Source organism: Hippocampus guttulatus, chromosome 4, assembly GCF_054856545.1.
Source record: "Hippocampus guttulatus isolate MCC_2025c chromosome 4, RoL_Hgut_1.0, whole genome shotgun sequence".
Lineage (NCBI taxonomy): Eukaryota > Metazoa > Chordata > Actinopteri > Syngnathiformes > Syngnathidae > Hippocampus > Hippocampus guttulatus.
The window spans coordinates 7,043,654-7,061,973 of record NC_141264.1 but is presented as its reverse complement, the minus strand read 5'-3'; the positions used below and the strand labels follow the sequence as shown (position 1 = coordinate 7,061,973).

Genomic DNA, 18,320 nt, shown 5'->3' with positions numbered 1-18,320 from the left:
GAACCAACAGCAAGTTATAACATTGGTAGCATGTCTCCAGGAAGGAGCCATCTTGGAGTCGACATATTACCCTAATGACCATACAAAAGACGCACCAGATTTTATGGTGCTCGGTGAGCTTTTAAGATAATGGAAGACTTTTTGGTGTGCCCTATAGTGCGGAAAATACGGTAATCATTTTTGTGCAGCAGAAATACTGTATATGCTGTGGTCCTGTGTGGCCAAGACAAAGAGCTTGGGACCAGGGTGCTATCAATATGGACAGCTTTTCCAAATTCAGGGTCTGTAACTGTATTTCACCGTACAGTAATTCTAACACAGGGGTGGGCAAACTACGGCCCGCGGGCCGGATCCGGCCCGTTGGTCTTTTTAATCCAGCCCGCCGAAGATTGGTGCACAATTAAGGTTTGATTGCATTCATTTCGTTTGGACTTGTAATGACAGGTATTTCAACGCCAGGTGGTGCAGTTACTTCAAGTTGCAGAGCACAGGGAGGGAGGGGAAGACGAAGAAAGAGGGAGAGAGTAATGACCATGGAAGGGAAAGTGATATGTATCTGATTAAACAAAGCGGGTAACAAAGTACGAAACATTCAGGAGACGCCTGGAGTCGGAAAGACTCAAATCTACGAGACTTTGAAAAACAAGGAAGCGATTCTTACTCAGTCCGATTCTGGCAATTTCCATGAGTGAGTGAATTGCTTGTGGCTCGAGTAAATGAACATTTCCTAGAATGGTTTAATTGTTATCATGTTAAAAACTTTCCGCAAACTGGACTGCTAATAAGAGTCGGAGAGCAGTCAAATGTGTAGAGCGTGAACAACAGGGAGCTCAGTACACATCCTTGAGGAGAACCGGTGCTGAGTGTGATGGTGGAGGAGAATGTTACATTATTACTGGCATACAAAGACATTGTGCTATCTTCTTTATTTTCTATTTCTATTTCTAACTTTTGGCCCGGCCCTCCACAATATTTTCTGCTTCTCATTTGGCCCCCCCGGGAAAATAATTGCCCACCCCTGTTCTAACACAAGTCAATATGGTCCCAGTTTGAAACACATTATTGTATAAATAAAAAAAAAAGACCAATTGCAGGGAACTGACAGATGCTCAAATTTAAACATATGAGCAATTCTAAGTCATGCCTGTTGATGGGAAGTGGGAAGAAACACCCCAAGTAAACACGGGGAGAACATGGATACGTTACGCCGAGTTCTTTCAACGGAAATTCGAACCCATAGATCGACCGACTTTGTGAGAGAGATGCTAGACTACAGTGTGGCCATTTAAATATTGTGTGTAGTGTGCTTCATATCCAGTCAACGTCTGACATTGGCATCTCACAAATGCAAAACATTTCATATCAAGGCAGCAAAGGCGTTTCATTTTTATAGCTTTATTGAATTTGCATCACTCTACATTTTCTAGAATATAATACTTGCATCCCTTCAAGGTCTACGAGATCTGTTTTACAGAAACATACATGAAGAATTAATAGTTAAACAATCTCAGAAAACGGAATATTCATCTTTGTATGCCACTTTTCTAGTCGTACATACAGTATGTATAGAATATATTTTAGTCTCTTTCATCTTCATACTTTAGGACTACTAGATAAGAAAAGAACGTAAGAAATGCACCAAACCCATAAAAGGAGTAGCATAGCCTAATACTACGGCAAAGAAGTTACTCGACATTCAAGTTGACATGCACTCAATTGAAAAATAGAAAAGAACACAATCACAGAAGGAAATAAACGTAGCCTTGGGAATGGCAAATTTGGCGAATTCCTGACTTGGAACCTGGGATCATGTACTAAGACTCATTGAGGTAAACCCGGTGACATCAGCTCTCAGCATTTGGAGGGGTGAGGCCAAGTCTCCACGTTCCGGAACTGTGTGTCACGGTCAGTCCTTGAAGTCAGGAAACATTCAGTCAAGGCCTGTTTCACTACATTTCAAAGGCATCGCTATTTCATTTGATGACGAAGCACAAGTCACACTCAGGATATACAAAGGAGAGAATCGGAACAGGTGGCACTGTGAACGACTATCTGGAATGTTCTCAACGGGGAACAATATTGGCATTCATCAACCTAATTGGAGAGGGCACGTTGAACAATAGCCGTTACGTCGTTGGGCTGCAGTGACTTGAACGTTTCTGTGTTGTCAAACTGTACATCGTGGTTTTATGACATGTAAACATTGAACTGTCCAACGAGCCTCTCCTCCAAATACAGCAGCTTTCTCCACACAGATTGGACCCAGATCCGATTGGCACAGAAGCATCGATTATTATTGTAAAATGAACGAATGCCTCTCTGACAGTGGAAATGACCTTTGTAAGGCAGAATATTCCATAGGTTTGTATTTGATTTTGTCATACTGTGAAAGGGGTGGAAATGCTGTCATAAGGCCAGCGAAACCGCCAATTTCTTAATCGAGATGTGATCCTCATGAAATCGTTGTCAAAGCATACTCTCCACTGCTGGCAGACAAGTCAAGCACACTGGCTATCGTTCACAGAGGGAAAATTGATGAAGCAGTGAACTGGCTGGTTGATCTGCGACAAAATCGGCATGATAAATAGTCATCCGCTAGCAACTACAAAGTCACAATATTGATCCATGTTCACCCTTTCAGGGACAGCGGTTACTACAGTGGACAGCTTATCAGGTTACAGGTTATTATTTGTGCGTGAAAGGGTTAAATTGAGCCTTTTGAGACATTATCAGCTCCTACTTGGGCTCATATAGATTTGACCATGGTGGCGATCGTTTGTGTAGATGTGATGGGGCTCACCAAAGTTCTTAAGGTATCAATTTTCCTACTTCTGACCTCAACACAGAGCAGACCAAAGTTGATTAGAGAACCAACCTCTGCAAGGTGTTCAGTTAATTTTTCCTCCACTTAAACCGTAATGTACCATTTTTCATCAAATCCTGGACATTGCTTTGCCAACTGCACTAAGTACCAGCCAGTCATTTCTTTACTTCCTGTTACAATGGCAGTGAAATGTGTCACTAAAGTTGGTGTCAGCGTGTCCTTTTCTCTCAGTTCCTTTCAATAATGCAGTGAGTGCAGTTGGAGGTGAAGTAATTGTTCCCACTTTTCTTTTTTTTTTAACGTTCCTACCTGAAGAAACCCACAAGGTAAGATAGTTTTACAAGCCCTGCAGTGAGTGAGACATGAACTGGACTGGCATCTTGATTCAAGTTTTAGTTCGCAGCACTCTCCTGGTTATTTTGGTTGTCATGTGTTATTGAAATGATTTGTTTACTTTCAAAGCAGTTTTCACGTCTTGCTTTGTCTAAAGACTAGAGCCTGTTTTTATTTTGAATATATATTTATCAAACAGGATCTGTGACTAAATATTTAAGGAAATCATATGAAATCATAAACCGCATGCCAAGTAACAAGTTTTTCAAATATTACATAGTCGGTGTTTGAATCTAATTTAGCTGGCATGAATGTAACATTACTTTGCTTCCGGTGAGACAAAATGTGAACAAACATTTTGAAAAAGATCAAACCTTTCCATTGCAGGTCATGATTATTAAGGCTTTTACAGTCTATGTCAGGAGTTTCTGAAACAAGCGCGTGAGAAGCCACTGCCAGTTTCACTGAGAAAAGATTTGCACCAGAGCACTAAAATATTGAAATAATACACATAATTCATATCAGAACAGTATTATTCACACATACAAGCTCTACCCAACTGACACAGCGAATACAAGCAATTGATCATCGTTGTAGACTAGTATGACACAAACAGCGCAATAAAACAAACCAAAAAACCCCCAAAACAAAACGGGTTTATAGACTCTCTCTCTCTTGTCTCTTCTGTTTAGGTAGCAGCACAGACTCTTAATCCAACAGTGACTACACAGCTCACCTATGTATTTATTTAACCCTGATGTTAAAGCTAACCGATTCAATTTTAAATCCCCCAAAATAATGCACCCCTCCACCAAAAAAAAAAACTGAAGCTCCGAAGGAAACATTCAAAGTCTACTTGATAATATTGACCATCCACAGGACACTGTTGGTTTGTGGTTCATGTTCCAGCTGCAAGTGAAACGATTAAACCTCCACTCTAAATGCCATTTCTTTTCAAAATGTACATAGATGCAAAGCTCGTTGACTACTCTTCAGTGGACGTGCCTCATTGTGTTCTTGTGAAGACATTGCAGCGGGCTACACAGATATAGTTCCTTCCTCTGGGCAAAAAAGGCTGTTGCTCTCATAAGGTATTTCATTTCACTGATATCCTCCACAACAGACATTACAATGATGGTCCTCTGAGAGCCTATATTATTTATCAAAGTAGTATTATTCTCTTGTCGGTCGATGGATGTGAACTGTCAGTCATTTATATAGTGTGTTGGAGGTCATACTTGGAAATTTTCCGATAAGAAAGCGGAGTTCACTCAAGTATGTTACTTTACAAAAAACTCAAGCTCTCAAATTCCAGTGCAACATGGTTGGCCAAAATGGTTATTTATTGCATCTTTCAAAATATGTAATTGAAATTTGAACTTTAACCATAACCTGTGAATACGATGATAATGATTTCTGAAGTCCAATTGCTTTTCTTAATTAGCTGATTGAAGGGTCATATTGCATTATATGGTGAGAGGAAGGGTTCAGCAATTCCAAAGTGATGGTCATGCTGTAAGTTGGAGGTGGATACTGAAGAATGGTCGTATTTTGTACAAAAAAAATGAAGCACATTCATTAGGCTAATTTCATGGCTAACAATTAGTTAATTTAGTCTGGAATTTTTCTTTCTCAGGTGGCCATCGTCGTTACAGTCAGGCCATTTGGAGCTGTCGTTAGTATTTCGGGCCCGCCCAGTCCGCCCGAGTCATCGGCATCAGCCAAACCGCGTCGAAAATGGACTTGCCAATATTATGTCACACTCAAGTGCCGCACACCTGACAGCAGGTGTATATACTTCAAAAAATGTAAACATAAGTGTTGTTTACCTTTCAGTACCACAGACCTCAGTGACATGTGTCCTGTATTGTTCTTATTTCAACAATATCCACACTGCGTGTGTGTGCGCGTGTCCTCATTTTAGTTTTTTTCTTTATTTGGCTGCGTGTCGACTTGTCGTCTGTGTGCGACGTGGAAATGATGTTCTCGACACCGATTGGCTGTCGCCAACGAGAGATGGACTGGGCCCAGGTGGGTCAGCCGGAAACACTGAAACAGAAACAGTGTTGAACTGACGGATCTTCCGTCAATCTAAAGCCCACTTCTTTATAATTGAACCATTTTCGGAATGAGCTAATTTAAGGAAGGATCAAGTTAAAGGTTTGAGGCCGACGACTGCAGCTATCTCGTTACCTCTGCGTCCCGCATCCTAGATACATAATTTTCCCGCCAGACGCACAGTTCCAAATAATGTGTTTTTGGAACACAAGGACATTTCTTAGTCAAAAAAAAAAACAAACAAAAAAATGACGGTAAATCTTTTTTCCCACCAACGAACACAGTTTGACAATAGCCTCCATTGTTGTTTTGATCTCGCATGACGAGATTACCGTTCTCGCGAGACGATCTTGGCGAGATCGGCCTTCACTTCGTGGAAAGCAGACGATTACCAAGTTGTGTAAGGTTAAAACAAGTGTTGCGAAAGTTTATTGCGGAGATATGAACTCAAAGACTGAACCATGAGATGAAATAAGAACCTATTTCTCAGCAAATCTTGTATGCTTGAATTATTAAATTTTTGCAGTATTTGTTTATTAGAAATAAACCTATTATAAATGTATATTGTTGTTGTTTCTGTTATTATCATATGGAATTGAATAAGTAGACCATTTCAGAATTCGAAATTTGGGACTCTCTAAATGCATAATGGGACTCATGCTTTTCCGATCAGGGCTCAAACTGTAAAATTATCACTACTCATCGCTACTATATAAATTGATTTGTTCTATGCAAGATAATGTGAAGATGATGTCAAAGTGTGTGGTCAGCTACGCACAATCACGACAAGAAAAAGAACTTCCATCATTTCCAGAATGCTCCCGTCTACCCCTTGACCAAATGTGAAATGAGGATCTTATATGGACTCATGTCTACATGGATACGCTTTCTAGAATACATTTAGAGCATGTTTCAAAATGGCCACATTGCCAAAAGGACTTTCCAGAGTCATTCGGGTTCCTGCTACATGAAAAGTTTAACCCAAAGCTCCATGCTACATGACAAACTCCCAACCGGCTAGAACATAATTAATGAATTGACCATATCATAAATACTAAGAAGTAAACCACAATGTTTGGATGCAAATGTACTTTTGGAAAATGCGCTTTGTTCAATTGTCACTGCCACCATACATTTTCACTGTGTAAACATATTATCTCAAGAAGTTTGGAGGGATGTGAGGGAAGTGAGGAGAAGGGGAGAAATTCGAGGAAAAGGTCGAAAAGTTGGTGTCCAAGAGTCTTGGTGTCGAGTCGGATCCGTTCATGCTCAGGCCTTGTTCACGCTGCACCAGGCGGCTGCGGAGAAACAGGACGAAGAGGTTTGGACACACAGAAAGCAGAGAGAACTTCACAGTGCAGGAAAGAAGTGATGGATTAAAAAAACAAGTGTTTGAAACATTGCCTCACAGAGGCAATGAATCCATTTCAACAAGGTGGCTTCCTTCCAAGTTTCAAGCACACGAAGTACAAAGCAAAAACTGTCACTCAACAATACACACAAAAAAAATACTGTAGTGGTAGTACTAGACAAATAATAATGCAAATCTATTGTTTTGTTTGTCTGTTTTGTTTGTGTTGGTATTGACATCATTTTTCTTTAATTGTGCATTTATAATCGTGGTAAATTTGTTGGTATTGGACCAATGAGATTGTCAATGTATCACACAAGTCATGCTGACATTTAGTCGTTTAATTTTATTAGTTTGAACAAGCTGATTGAAATGTATCAAGTGTGCCTTAACCAGTTTTACTTTAATGGCATCCTTCATTCTGTACTCTGAGAACTAAATACCATATTTCCTTCAAGAGTAATGATAGGTTGGTCAACGGGGAATTGTTACCTCAGTGTTCTGATGTAAATGGAATCTGTCACTGCCTCACATTAGAGGTTTCTATTTGCATTTTCTTTTATTGATGGTTCATGGCAATAATGGAGTGCAGTTAGATGTGGAATTAGCAAAGCACCCTGCTTAAATAGCCTGGGTGAAAAAGACAATCATGCTCCCTTGACACTCTGGAGGAGGTGGGCAACAGAAGGATGCTAACTAAGCTAAAAGCTATGATGGCCAGTCCCTCCCACACCCTCCAGCCCACCCTGACAGCACTTGGTAGCTCCTTCAGCCAGAGACTGTTACACCCACGCTGCAAGGAGAGATACCGACGCTCGTTCCTACCGACTGCTGTCAGGCTGCTGAATAAAAATAAAAATAACAATAATAATAATAATAATAGTTAAATGATGTGAAAAACAATTGTTAATAGCACTGCGATTGATCAATTTTGTATTTATATTGCACTTAATTGAACGGTGTTTGTTTGTTTTTTTCTTCTTTCTTCTTTCTACCCACATTCTTGCTGCTGGAGGCTGTAAATTTCCCCAGTGTGGGACAAATAAAGGATATCTTATCTTATGAGCAACTGAGTGGTGCACGATTGCAAGAACACGAGAATGAATACAGTATTTGTTACTTTTATATGCACCATATTTTCCGCATTATAAGGAGTTTCAGAGTATATCGTGCAGCTTCAATGAATGGCCTATTTTAAAACTGCTTTCATATTTTGGGTGCATTGCATTATAAGGCGCAAATAATAGAAGTCAAACGAGTGTCTGCGGTTGTCATTCATGCACAAGATGGAGCTACGCTAAAGGGAATACAATACAATTCAACACAGCTTTATTTATATCGAGCTTTCACAACCGCTGCAGCTGTAACAAAGTGCTTTATAGAACATTTCAAATATTATGTCCAAGAAATAAATATAAGGTACACTGTCGGCTTTTGAGAAAATTGAATGCTTTTAGGTGCGCCTTATCGTGCGGAACATACAGTGCATATACAGTATATACTGTATATATATATATATATATATATATATATAGTTATGAACAACGGTACATACGAACATTTTTGCGGGTATGTCGAAAAATGTTCGGACAGAGATGCTGTAAGTTAGATTTTGTATTGCGCGCCTTTTTCCGAGTAGTGCTTCTTTCCGCCGCTACTACGTCGGTACGTGAGGCGCTGTGAGAGGAGGAGGAGGAGGAGGAAACGCCTGTCCCCATGAAGAAATTCGAGACGCAACTCTTGGCCGAGGGGTTTTCGCTCATAGATAAAGCCATCGCACTCTTTGAGCAGCAAGACCCAAATATTGAACGTTGCACAAAGGTTGCAAATCAAATGAATGATGCCATACAGTGCTCCTGCATCATTTATGATGACAAAAAGAAGAAAACTGTGCAATCGTTGTGAGATCGCTTCTTTCGGCCAGTTTCTACTACACCCTCCAAGGAAGATACTCGTCAACCCTCATCTTCTTCTCCTGGACCCTCAACTTCTTCCTTAATTGATGTTACGGAGGAACTCTTGAAGCCCATTCCAACGACGACGAAGACCCTCTCGGCCCCATGATATAAAATCCTCCTCTTCCTTCTCCTCCCCCTCCATCATCTCCTTAAGCCTTCGAGCACATCTTCCAAAAGTAAGTTAAACTTCATTTTATTATACTTATATAAACCTTAAACATACTTATATAAGCCTTAAACATACATTCCATACAAAATATAGCACTGAAGCAACTTACGAACGAATTCACCTTACAAACGATCGTTCGGAACGTATCTCGTTCGTAAGTTGGGCAGCGTCTGTATATAAAAAAAAAAAATCCTCGTCTCACCCCTTGGGTGGTGTCCGTGCCTCATTCAGCTTGAGTCCTCTACCAGAGGCCAGGAAGCTTGAGGGTTCTGCGCAGTATCCTTGCTGTTCCCAGCATTGCACATTTCTGGACTGAGATGTCCGATGTTGTTCCCGGGATCTGTTGCAACCACTCATCTAGTTTGGGGGTCACTGCCCGAGTGCTCCGACCACCACAGGCACGACTGTCACCTTTACCTTCCAGGCTCTCTCCAGCTCCTCTCTGAGCCCTTGGTATTTCTCGAGTTTCTCGTGTTGCTTCTTTCTGATGTTTCCATCACTTGGGACCGCTACATCCACTACAACGGCTTTCCTCTGCCCTTTATCTATGATCACTATATCTGGTTGGTTCGCCATTACCATCTTGTCAGTCTGGATCTGGAAGTCCCACAGGATCTTCGCTCTGTCACTCTCCACCACCTTCGGAGGTGTTTCCCATTTTGACCTTGGGTTTTCCAGTCCATACTCCACACAGATGTTTCGGTAGACTATGCCAGCCACCTGGTTATGGCGTTCCATGTAGACTTTCCCTGCCAGCATCTTACACCCTGCAGTTATGTGTTGGATCATCTCAGGTGCTTCTTGCACAACCTACACCTTGGGTCTTGTCTGGTGTGGTATATGTGGGCCTCAATGGCTCTGGTGCTCAGGGCCTGCTCCTGAGCAGCCAGGATGAGTGCCTCTATGCTGTCCTTCAGGCCAGCCCTCTCTAGCCACTGATAGGACTTCTTGAGATCAGCCACTTCAGTTATGGTCCGGTGGTACATTCCGTGTAGGGGCTTGTCCTCCCATGATGGTCCCTCTTCCAGCGCCTCATCCTCTGTTCCCCATTGTCTGAGACATTCTCTGAGTGCGTCATCCGTTGGAGCCTTCTCCTTGATGTATTCATAGAGCTTGGATGTTTCGTCCTGGACAGTGGCTCTCACACTCACTAGTCTCCGGCCTCCTTCCTTTCGGCTTGCGTACAGTCTGGATTTTGGATGCATGGTTAGGAGCTTTCGGGTCTTAACGTTCGTGGTCTGAATCTCTTCCTTTGGCCACCTTATTATTCCTGCAGGGTATCTGATCACTGGCAGGGCATAGCTGTTTATTGCCCGGGTCTTATTCTTGCCATTGAGCTGGCTTCTTAGGACTTGCCTCACTCGCTGGAGGTATTTGGCCATAGCCGCTTTCCTTGTTGCCAGTTCGAGGTTGCCATTGGCTTGTGGTATTCCGAGGTGCTTGTAGCTGTCCTCAATGTCTGCTATTGTTCCTTCAGCAGCTGGTTCAGTTGTGCTGCTTCAGTGCGGACTACCTTTCCTCTCTTAGTCACCATCCGACTACATTTCTCAAGCCCGAATGACATCCCGATGTCGCTGCTGTAGATCCTGGTTGTGTGGATCAGGGAGTCTATGTCCCTTTCGCTCTTAGCATACAGCTTTATGTCATCCATGTAGAGGAGGTGACTGATCGTAGCTCCATTTCTGAGGCGGTATCCATAGCCTGTCTTGGTGATTACTTGGTTTAAGGGGTTCAGTCCTATGCAGCACAGCAGTGGGGAGAGTGCATCACCTTGGTATATGCCACATTTGATGGACACTTGGGTAAGTGGCTTGCCATTGGCTTCAAGTGTGGTTTTCCACATCCTCATCGAGTTCGCAACGAAGGCTCTTAGGGTCCTGTTCACCTTATACAACTCCAAGCATTCAGGGATCCATGTATTTGGCATCGAGTCATAGGCTTTCTTGTAATCAATCCAGGCTGTGCACAGGTTGGTATGTCGGGACCTGCAGTCTTGTGCGACTGTTCTGTCAACCAGGAGCTGATGTTTGGCTCCTCTGGTATCTCTACCAATGCCCTTCTGTGCTTCGCTCATGTATTGATCCATGTGTCCACTTATCTTAGCCACAATGATGCCTGACATGAGCTTCCATGTTGTGGGGAGACAGGTTATTGGCCGATAGTTGGATGGGACTGCACCCTTTGAGGTGATCATGATCAGGATCGTTCGTCCTTCGGTTAGCCATCCTGGGTGAGTCCCATCCCTCAGCAGCTGGTTCATTTGTGCTGCTAGGCGCTCATGGAGTGCTGTGGGTTTCTTTAGCCAGTAGGTGTGGACCATGTCCGGGCCTGGTGCTGTCCAGTTCTTCATATCTGAGACTCTTTCCTGTATGTCTGCCACTGTTATGGTAACTGGGTTCTGTTCAGGGAGGTTGCTGTGCTCCTCTCTCAGGGTCACCAGCCATTGTGCACTGCTGTTATGTGCAACCTCCTTCTCCCATATGCCTTGGGTCCTAACAACAGTGCTTGGTGGGTCAGCACTGTTGTTAGGACCCTGCCACTGAGCATACCCTTTCGCAGGTTGTGTTGCGAACAGCCTGTTTATTCGTCTGGCCTCATTCTCTTTCGTGTACCGCTTTAGGGACACGAAAGGACAAGGCCTTTGTTTGGCAGTTTCGAGTGCTTCAGGTATGGTCATCTGGATGTACCTCTCGGGTATCGGCCTTTTCATCACACCTCTCTGGGCCTCCGTCAGTTGACTCACATCTTTCTGAGATGCCTTGATCTTAGCCTCCAACCGTCTTTTCCATGGTGGGTAACGTATCTCATGGCTTCCATGGTTGCTCTTATAGCCAAGCATCTCCAGGATCACTGATGCTGAAGCGCCATTATCTTTGCTTTCAAGTCAGTTGCTGCCTCGTTCAGCATTTCATTCATTGGGGCTGGCCTCCCAATCTCATCATCTGCATTCATTGGGGCTTGCCAATCTCTGGTATGACCTCCTCCCCAGGCTGCCATGATCTGGCAGCCTGGGGCCCTTCACCATGGAACCTGCGTTGTACCTCATCAATCTCAAGTTGTGACAGCAGTTGCCGTTTGTGCATGTTGGAACACTGAGCTACTAGTTGTTTCGAGCTACTAGATGTTTCGTGGTCAACTGTGACTGTGGGTTTCGAAGTAACCATTTAGCCCACATTCTCTGCATGTAACCCCTGACTAGGGTTGCTTGAGTAGTAGCATTCCAACAGAGCCATGTTATCGCATCACGCCCATCTGCGCTTTGTTCCAGTAGCCCATTTTTCATCAAGGTGCTCTGGTTCTGACGCAGACCTTGTTTGGCCGGGCGACGTCTGAGCCGGCATGTCATTCGTTTTATTGTCTCTCATCATTGTATGAGGTAGGCATTAGCGTGAAGGATCTTGCCCAAGGACCCACACTGGATGGTGTTATGTGCTCATGTTTGCCCCAAGCGGGATTTGAACCACCGTCTCCCGTACGCCAAACCGATGCCTTACCAACTGAGCTATCCAGCCGCTATATATATAATGAGTGCAGGCCTATGGATGTGTGATAGTGTGCAGCCGACTTAATAATTGCATCTACATGATCTGTTCATTCCCTTTAAATGTGGTGCATCGGTCGTGCACTGGAGTCTCAACATGGCGGAAGCGTCTGCCCCATTGTGTGGGCACTTCGAGAACTTGGCAAAGGCCGGTTGGCCAAAATGGCAAACACACAGCAAGCTTTGCGCTGATATGAAAATCAGGGTTATTATTTGAATCAATGTAGAATGAATGTAAGACTTGAAGTTGGAATGGTTTGACTCAGCTGAGAAAGGAGGAAGGATGAGGAAAATATATTCAGTACTACATATTTTTCATGAGGGAATTTTATTGTCATAAATGTGGAAAGGAATTATTGGAATGTCGAAAATACTGTAGTTCCCAACATTGTTTCAAATGGGATGACAGGTTGAATTTGGAAAAGGAAAGATGGAGAACTTTTTTGACTTGGGTTTGTATAATGCAGTGTTTCTTAAATAGTGGGGCGCCCCCTGCGCTCCCCCCACCCCCACCCGGGGCGGGGGGAACGAGGCTCCGTATATATTTATAGGGGAGGGGGAGTGCGTCTGACCTCGGGGAACATGCTTTTAAATTTTATTATTATTATTATTTTTTTTTTTACTGTCCTAGAATAAAGTGCAGTTGCACCTCCACTACGTTAGGGGGCAGTGGCGCTCTCAGTGGCAGAGTGTGCGCAGGGAGCGTTCGAAGGGAGGAAATATGACGGAGGCGTATGTTGCGCTTGGCTTCACTGTGACTACGGTGGCAGACGAGGAAAGATCGGTGTGCTGACTGTGTCTAAAAATGTTGGTAGCGGACAGAATAAAGTCAAATAAATTAAGGTGTCACTTAAAGACATTACACCCCAATCACGCTGATAAGCCGCTTGAGTTTTTTCAGCGAAAACGTGCTGAATATTGCCAACAATCATTCCGCTTTGTGACTGCTACTTCAGCAAACTAAAATAGAGGTCCCGGCTACACATTGAGCAGGAGCTGAGAGTTGCTGTGTCCTGCTTCAAACCTCGCTTCGAAAAGCTGTGCATTGCAAAACGTGCTCATTGTAGCCATTAATCCAGACATCATCTTTGATTAAAAAAAAACAGCACAAATTATTTTATATATTTTTGTTTTGCAGGTTAACATTTTGTTTTTTTAAATATTGTGCTCCTGAGTTAATGTTGGTGATCAGTTTGAATGCATTATTATTTATTGATTTTTTGTAATTTTATTTTTCAGTGTCGTATGGTTTGACATGGTCAGTCAAAATGTTTACAGTTTAATTCAGGATTTAATTTTATTTTGGAATTTCAGATGAACTTTACATATTTTCTGTTCCAGTTAATAAAGCTATTTATTCTTTGTTGTAAGTTGGTCCATATTTCTTTCTGTTTTTATTCTCTTATACGTTAATAAGAACACAGTGTTATGCAGAGGTGTACTTATAACAATTATATAAAGACAAATGACACTATTTATAGTCGCGGGGGGGCATGAGATGTTTTCTTCTTCCTGGGGGGGGGGCATGACAGAAAATAATTGAGAAGCACTGGTATAATGTGACATTTTTGACAGTGGGAATTTTTGACATGTGGAAAGTATTTCCTCTCATGTCCTGAATTTTTGGAATCTTTGCAAGTTTTAATGTTTTGAATAATTTAATTAATAGGGGTGCGTTTCCCTCTTCACACAATGAGTGTGAGATAACCCGATTATGAGTCATTTTTGTTGAACCCTAAATGAATTGTAACTGCAGAATACCAGAAAGCTGCACGACGTAATTCCAGTCCTCATTTGTCATTTTGAAATACTAACCTGGCACGGCGACAGAGGAAATGGCCTCTGGCTGGCACAGCGTGTCCACTTTCACATGCTGAAAGGCTTTGTTAGGGCCTGACTGAAGGTGCCTGGAAACATAGCATGTGGTTGAGTTTTCACGTACGATACATCCAGACACTCACATACACAGTCCAAGTCCTTCAAAATATGGCCCTTAGCAATTCCTGTCGGAGTTAAAATATTAATGACAGTGAGTATCTGGTGCTGGATGTGAGCATCAAAGCGGAAACTTGAAGCAGCAGGCAGCTTCGACCTCAGCAGCTTTGCTGCGTCTCAACTTCCCGCAGCCATTCATAAGAATGCGGGACGACTAATCCATTATGAATGCAAGAGCATTTTTCATAAGTTAAAACAACATAGCAAGGAAGTATGTAAATGAAACAAAAGGAGCTGCAGTAATGTGGAAGCTGATTGAAATGTCAAACAAGCAAAATGAAAGAAATAATATGAAGGAGCGGGTCCTCTTAATTCTAATTTGCTCAGCGTTATTTCCCCTCTACGCTCTAATGAAGTCAGTCGGCTGCTTTAAAATGGCTTATTTTGCCACAGAAAGTAACAAAATTCATCGAATTACTATTGTACCTTTTCCACTCATCCTCTCCGTCCCAGAACTCATAGATGACAAAGGATAAGCCATCTGGCAGGCGCACTGCAGTCACACTGGAAAAGAGACAGACATCAGTAGCACAGCTCAGAAAAGGCCTTCCTATTGGGTCAGGACAGACTAGCTCTTTATGACAACTTTTTGTCTTGTGCAATTTCCACATTACTCTTTATTCTCATAAGTCTCAGAGACTTTTCTCAAAATAGTACTGTAATTCTCTGTAATTCTTGGAACATACTGGATCACAGAGCTTAAAAAGCGACCTGAGTTTTTAGTGGGCAGAAAAATGCAGAAATGTCTGATCATATTATCAGGTTACAGGGTGCATGAACGGGTTAAAGCAGCAATAATCTGTGAAAGTCATCTTTCAAACTTTCACCAGCATGAAGGAATGAATGCACGCACACACACACACACACACACACACACACACACACACACGCACACACACACACACACACACACACACACACACACACACACACACACACACACACACACACACACACACACACACACACACACACACGCATACGCAAACAAAGATGTTGGTAAATTGGTGCCATGAAACCAAGGTTGAACCTTTTAGGCATAATTTCAAAAGGTATGACCAAAAGGACACCATATGAATAGTAAAACAGCATCGTTCTTTCACTTAAGCTGAAAGCGGGGCCTGAGTCAAGTTGAACGGAATTATGAACCGTTTGGAATAGCAAGTTTTCCTTCAAGCTTCTGCTTGAAAGCAAAGCCTTCAGAAAAGCCCATTAGAACATCTGAACTTTATCTGGGAATATTTTGAGGCACTTAAAAAGGTGGCAGGTGTTCTGACTCCCACTTATGATTTTGAATGTGACTGGTTAATTCTGAACACAACCAAATCCACTTGTGCAAATCACATCTTTTCATTGTTTTATTTTATTTCCGCTCTTCATTTTTTAAAAATTGAGTTCTACAAGTTATAGGCAAGTTCTCCAAGTTTTATATCCCCTACAGGTACAGTAGGTGAGGTCTCACCACGTAATTATGTTAATGATCTCTTCGACGCAGCACATTTACCACCATCGCTTGTCATTGACCTGGGCCTTTTGCATGTCATGGGATACCTGAAGCTATTTTCATGTGAAAACTGCTGCAAATGTGAAATAAGAAATCACACTACACACAAGATTCATGCAGAGCTTGAACATGTTTGAGTTATGTGTCTCGTTGTGCTGACATTCAAGCTTAGGACTAGCAAATGTACTGTATGTTCAAAGGAGGCTTTGACTATTGCTCCCAACAGACATCGGGGCCCTTTACACTATACGGTCTGAGGTCTTTGAATTTAATAAAATGCTCGAACTAACTTAGGTGAGAAAAAATGTTTTTAAATGTCTTGTTTGAGTGGTTGCGGCATTTTTCATTTATATTTTATTTATTTGTTTGTAGATCATTTTAGCTGTTAGTAATTCTTGTACTTGTATGGCATGAAATTGTTTATGAGTGTGCGACTGCTCAGATTACCTGTTATCATAGTTCAATTAAATTTTAAGAAGATTTAAGGATTATAAAGGAACATTTTGAATTGGAAATGCTCAGTAGATAAGGCTAATGCTTATTAAAGGCCACACGGTGTGTAAAGATACAAGGCATGAAAGGTGTGGATGTCGCAGACTGAATGTGCAATTGGTTTGAATTTCACATACATTTACCAATTTTGTGTTTTGAGTCGTGGGGTTTTAGTAGTTGAAGAAATATTAAGTTTTGAAATCAACGAAGAATTGTTTTAATAATCGTGATCTCAATCTCAATCAAAATAATAGTGATTATTATGTTTTTTATAATCATTCAGCCCTTCACCAGTGTAAAAGTTAGGTTTTCCTGGTTGCTGTATGCCGATATAATTGAACAAAAAAGAATAGAATACTAGGAATGTGTAACATATACTGTACAGTACATTATGGAATGAGTTACAGTGCAGTGATTCTTCTGGTTATCTTATGAGGTATAGATTCAGGCAACTGAATCACTTACTTTATAATAATAACATTTGAAAGTGCAGTGAAATGGATCGGAATATGTATCCGAAGGGGATAACCTGAACATCAAATGAAATGAAATGACAATGATATTATTGCATAACCAAAGCAGTACAATGTTTTGCCTGAGTTATGTTCAATTTTCATTGGGGGTGGGGGTGTCTCAGTTATTTATCAGGATAAATAGGGGCCAGTGAATCCATAAGAGTATGTCTCTGAATGAATGGATGCACAATAATCTTCCTGAAAGTTATGAACACAGAAAACAATGTCGAGGGGACTTACTGAAAGCAGTCTCTCTGAGTGGAGACGTTCTTTAGGTATTGCTTCAGAGCCTCGCAATAGTCACCGAGCTTCTTCTGGGAAACCACCATTTCCTGACGGATCAGCAGTAGTGACTGCATCGAGAAAATCATTATTAAAAAGCATTGTCTTTAATGCATACAGATCAGACAGAGCTTATAGAGTGTATTAAACTTTGTTAGAATCGGTGGATTTCAATTTCTTGGAAACCATCAATGGCGCTATTTGGCAGGAGCAAAATGTACAGCCACAGAAAAGGTGTGAGGGTCAGCTACGTCCACCCCTGCAAAAAATGTGAAATGGTTTTCTATTATCTGCACCCCCTTACAAACGCCCTCGATAAAAGAGAAGCAGAATGGGAATTCTTGGCGAATGATGGGAAATGCAAGTTACACTTTTCATCTGCGTGGAGAGGAAAAGCACAAAGCTTTCATTGCACAATTTTCAAATAAAGGAAAAGAGGAGGAAGAGAAGCAAGCAAAAGTGGCACGTAGGCAAGACAGCCTCATCAATAATCACAACAGCATGGTTTTGTTTTTTTTACTGAAATGTAGGCAAAAAGGTAGGTAACCTTTGAAATAATTTAACAATCTAATGTTTCACATAAAAGTAAGCAAGCATACCGGAAAACAAAGCCCACATTTTGGGGTCCTTTACGTTGTTGTTGTTGGGTTTTTTTCTTAATAGAGGTCATTTTTCAACCCGAAAGTAGCAGCAGTGTGCAGGTGTACTCAGTAACGAACAGGAGGGCCAAAGAAAAGTGTTGGCTGCTGAAATGGGATGGAACTCCATCCCTTTCATTCATCTAATGTTTCGCCGCTGTGGTTAAAGTCGCTGGCCGAGAGGTGCGTTCTGTTGACGTTCGGAGCTGAGGACAGTACCGACACACAACTAAGGTAACGGTGTGCAAAGCTCGCACGTATGGACGGTTTTTCAATGTCTAATGAAGGTCGGAGATCTCAAAACCCAAGTGGACATAGAAAAACACAAAAAAGCTGTATGAGGGGAGAATCTGCAAAGTTGAACTGTGTTCCTTAATTGTTAGACGCGGGAACACAGGATGGAGAAGAAGACAATTTTTAGGAAGCAAACTAAAGTCTAAAGTGACAGTGTCTTTGCTGAATTTAATATCCTTGGGGCACAATTTTATCATTTACAATGATACACGGAAAATGTTGATGGTTTTTTTTTTTTACAGAAAAGAATGTCATATTTAAGTAAGGCTTCAAAAGAGCTACTTTGATGGATTTTTTTTTTTTTTTACAATAAAGAGGAGGCCTTATTCAAATTAGGGTTGTACAATATATTGACTAAGTCTTGTC

General features: G+C 41.8%; 1 protein-coding gene across 1 annotated transcript in view; it reads right to left on the bottom strand.

Annotated features, from left to right (window-relative positions):
- Window positions 1-1,379: 1,379 nt before the first annotated feature.
- Window positions 1,380-18,320, bottom strand: part of necab2 (N-terminal EF-hand calcium binding protein 2) — a 125,138-nt gene continuing 108,197 nt past the window's right edge. The window contains exons 10-13 of the mRNA XM_086109514.1: window positions 16,981-17,093; window positions 14,656-14,733; window positions 14,050-14,141; window positions 1,380-6,513 (exon numbers count right to left, since the gene is read on the bottom strand). Coding sequence (XP_085965640.1) covers window positions 6,485-6,513; window positions 14,050-14,141; window positions 14,656-14,733; window positions 16,981-17,093 — 312 coding nt within the window. The 3' untranslated portion in view covers window positions 1,380-6,484. The remainder of the gene's footprint in view (window positions 6,514-14,049; window positions 14,142-14,655; window positions 14,734-16,980; window positions 17,094-18,320) is intronic.